General features: G+C 44.5%; 1 protein-coding gene across 2 annotated transcripts in view; it reads left to right on the forward strand.

Annotated features, from left to right (window-relative positions):
• LOC104854035 (cadherin-1) overlaps positions 1–3,970 on the forward strand; it is a 69,143-nt gene extending 65,173 nt beyond the window's left edge. For both annotated transcript variants that reach the window (XM_010612327.3, XM_033757808.1), the window contains exons 14-16: positions 249–379; positions 841–984; positions 2,898–3,970. In XM_010612327.3, the coding sequence (XP_010610629.1) occupies positions 249–379; positions 841–984; positions 2,898–3,107 (485 nt within the window). In that variant the 3' untranslated portion in view covers positions 3,108–3,970. The remainder of the gene's footprint in view (positions 1–248; positions 380–840; positions 985–2,897) is intronic.

The raw sequence follows: 3,970 nt of genomic DNA on the forward strand, positions 1-3,970 counted from the left end.
GAGACCCTGTCAAAAAACAAAAGAAAAAAAGACCTCCCTTGAGTTCATGTACCCTATGTCTGCTATGTTGTACTACATGTATTAACTTCAGGGAGGTGACTGTCACGTGGATTGATTGCAAGTTCTCCAAAGGTGGCCCGTGGCTGTCTCCCTGCCGCTCGTGTGGTGCTCTGTGACAGCTGTTTCCTCTGGCCTTCCTTGCCTGTGACTCTTCACTCTGCCCCCTCTCTCTCTCTCCACTATTCCAGTTCTGATTTTGCTGCTCCTGCTGTTCGTTCGGAGGAGAAGGGTGGTCAAAGAGCCCTTGCTACCCCCAGAAGATGACACTCGGGACAATGTTTATTACTATGATGAAGAAGGAGGTGGAGAAGAAGACCAGGTGGGTTTCAAAACATAAAAAGCTCAATGGTGACCTATTTGAAAAAGTAATAGGAGAAACCAGGTTGTTGTTGCTCTATGTTATTTTTTAAGGCTGCAGACTTTGTCTGTGGCTAAATTCAGCAGCAGCAGCAGCAGCAGCAACACAGCTGATTTTTGATGAGTTACAGTCTGCACACAGATGAGAACTGGTGCATTTGAATACTCTAAAAAACCACAGTCTGTGAAGAGTAAGACACAACAGTTTGTTTATACTGACAAATGCTAGTCATTTGAGGCTGTTTTCTTGCAGTGCTATTTGGGAGATGCCTAGTTTAGAAACTGTCATTTGATGCTGCATTGGGTGCATGCTGATAAAGATCATACAGTTGGCAGCTAGGGCATTATGTAATAATAATATGATCCACGAAGGAAGTACAGATGTGTGTATCTGACTCCCATACTGTTATTTTCTCCCTAAAGGATTTTGATTTGAGCCAGTTGCACAGGGGCCTGGATGCTCGGCCTGAAGTCACTCGCAATGACGTAGCACCGACCCTCATGAGTGTGCCCCAGTATCGTCCCCGCCCTGCCAATCCTGATGAAATTGGGAATTTTATTGATGAAGTAAGTAAACAAAGTCAAAAGCCAAGGCATAATCCAACTCATAAATTCAGGAGCAGGGCCAGGGATGTAGCTCAGAGGCATAGCACCTGCCTGGCACATGCAAGGCCCTGAGTTTGATTCCCAGAACATAAAAAAGAAAAAGAGGGGAAAAGTGTCCAAAATGAGAAAAAGAATCTATAGATTCTTCTCTCTACCATGGTTTCAGTTTTTCCAGTTCCTGAGCCCTATTTTTGTTGTTTTGTTTTGTTTTTTTTTTTTGGGTACTGGGGATCGAACTCTGGTCCTTGCATTTGCAAGGCAGGTGGCGGAACCACTGAGCCAAATCCCCAGCCCATGAGCCCTATTTTTTATTTATGTCTCATATGAATTTCGGAACTGGTAGCACTTTGATCTCAATGAATTTGCAAAGTCTACATGACAAAAACCAAGAAATTTTTGAAAGAATTCAACGGATCTAACAATGAAACTGAAGAGATGCAAAGTAAATTCCATTTTGAGGTTGGGATATAATGTTAAATGTGTATCACAGTCTATCTGAGGAAATAGCACCCATGTACTATAAGTCAGAAATGCGTTCAGCTCTCAGTGGAGACGCTTAAACAGATTAGGAGTAGATTCGCTTCATATAAATAGAAGGCTGGAGTAAGCAGTCTAGGCTGGTGCATTAGGCTGTTCCACTGTCTTAGTACGTAGACCCCTGTTCTCTTGTTACTTCATAATCACAAGATGGCTGCCACACTTCCAGGCCTTGGATGTATATTTCACTTGGGAAGAAGTAGGAAGTGCAGATCAGAGGACAAAAATCTAACTTCTAATATACTACCAAGCAGGGCATATACCTCACCTGTTGTTGGCCAAAGTGCCACAGGGTTGTGGCTTCATCCAGAGGAGAATAATAAAGCACCAAATTAATTAGCTCAGGATGACATGAGAAAGAACTGGGAGTGGGATGAACACAGAACCCAGTAAGGGACTAGGGAACAGGATCTATCTGGTCAGGTACTGGAAATATCTTCAGGGCTTGTTTGATCGTTTTGTGGCCCTGTTCATGTGGAGTCTTACTTTCTTCTGTTTTTCAGTACTGGGAATTTCACACTGAGCTACATTCCCAGCCCACCCTTACCTCCCCCCTTTTCTTTCTCCTTTTTTCAGACAGGGTTTTGCTAAATAAGTTGCCTAAGATGGGTTCAGACTTGGGATCCTCCTGCCTCAGCTTCCAAGACAGCTGGGAATACAGGCGTGTGCCCCCATGCCCAGCTTAGAGGCTGGTTTTGCTTTTCTCTTCTATGGAAATTACTGTCCCCGAGGGCTGTGCAGAGCATGCAGTGTCGGGAGTAAGCGAGCCACATCCATTCAGACTACCAGGTCCTTGGAGAACAGGAAGGGCCATATTCTCCATCTCTCATTTGGGTCCTTTCCTTCATTCACATTCATTTGTAAGCCATCACGGTTATTTGTAGTTTTTAAAATTATAAAAATAATATGCTTGCTATCTTAAATATAAATTATAAAATGTGCATATACATATAGAACACGTAAGTCCTTCCTTGGGTCTTTAAACTCTACTCCCCAGAGTTAACTTTTTTTTTTTTTTTTGCTTTTGTTTTTTGAGACAGGGTCTCGCTATGTAGTTGAGACTGACCTGGAACTCACTGTGTAGCCCAGGCTGGTCTCAAACTCACAGCGATCCTCCTGTCTCAGCCTCCCGAGTGCTGGGATGACAGGTGCGCGCCACCACGCCCGGCATCGCCGTGCCAGTTTTTATGAACGCATCTTGTTGGTGTTAACTGCTCCCTGGTGTCCTGTGGGCTGGTGCATTGTCACATGTTGCCTGAGGGACAGCAAGAAGGCTCTTGCCTCTGATGAATGCTGTGCCTTGCCAGTCCCTGAAAGATCCTGTTGTCCCTCTTTAGAACCTGAAGGCGGCTGACAGTGACCCCACAGCGCCCCCTTACGACTCTCTGCTCGTGTTCGACTATGAAGGAAGTGGTTCCGAAGCTGCTAGTCTGAGCTCCCTGAACTCCTCCGAGTCAGACAAGGACCAAGACTATGACTACCTGAATGAGTGGGGCAATCGCTTCAAGAAGCTGGCGGACATGTACGGGGGCGGCGAGGACGACTAGGCGGACTGGAGAGACCTGTGCAATACGAAACGCAGGACAGTGTTGCTGGTGATATGCAGCTCTCTTCCCTTGAGATGGGTCTTGCCGACCAAGACTGATCCGTGATACAGTTCAAATAGTTATGGTTTTCTCTTCATATCTCTGTTTTGTGTGTTAGGAAGGTTTTGATTTACTCATTAAATATTTTTCCCCTTTAATCTTTACATCATAAAAAGGTCCCAAAGCTCCTAGAATTTTGATATTTGAAAGAACAATTTCGGCCTCAGATGTCTGCTAGCTGCCAGGCTCAGTAGCGCACATCTATAATCCTAGCACTCAGAAGGCTGAGGCAGAAGGATCACTGAGTAGCCTGGGCTACATAGTGAATTCAAGGCCAGCCCAAACTACACAGTAAGACCCGGTCTCAAAAATATTCAGTGTATCAATCGATAAAATAAATTGTTTCTGCTAGCAATTTATAGATTTCCTTAAGGAAGTTTGTCTCATGTTTAAAAGGAGAGCAAAAGTCAACTGTTGTTTTATATATATATATTTTAAGGGAGTGCCTCCTTCACCACCCCCTAATCACTACACTGGCGTCCTGTGTCCTGATCTCCACTCTTACTCCTGAATTCTGTTGCCCTGCCACACATGGGAGTTCTGATACAGAAAATACTGGGCCCTTTTAGGGTGACAGGCATGTGTCTTGCTGTGGCCATGTCTTGACTGGGTATTGTGTACTCGAAAGACTTTTCTTGGTTTTCCTTTTCAGCTCCTAAGTATTAGGTTGAAATGGGCATCTATGCATTTACTTGGTCTGAGTCAGTGTTTGCTCTGTGAATGTCATTGCAGGATACTTTGGTTCTTTATCAGGAGCCTTGACC

This window comes from Fukomys damarensis, unplaced genomic scaffold (genome assembly GCF_012274545.1).
Source record: "Fukomys damarensis isolate Sample0158 unplaced genomic scaffold, DMR_v1.0_HiC HiC_scaffold_32, whole genome shotgun sequence".
NCBI lineage: Eukaryota > Metazoa > Chordata > Mammalia > Rodentia > Bathyergidae > Fukomys > Fukomys damarensis.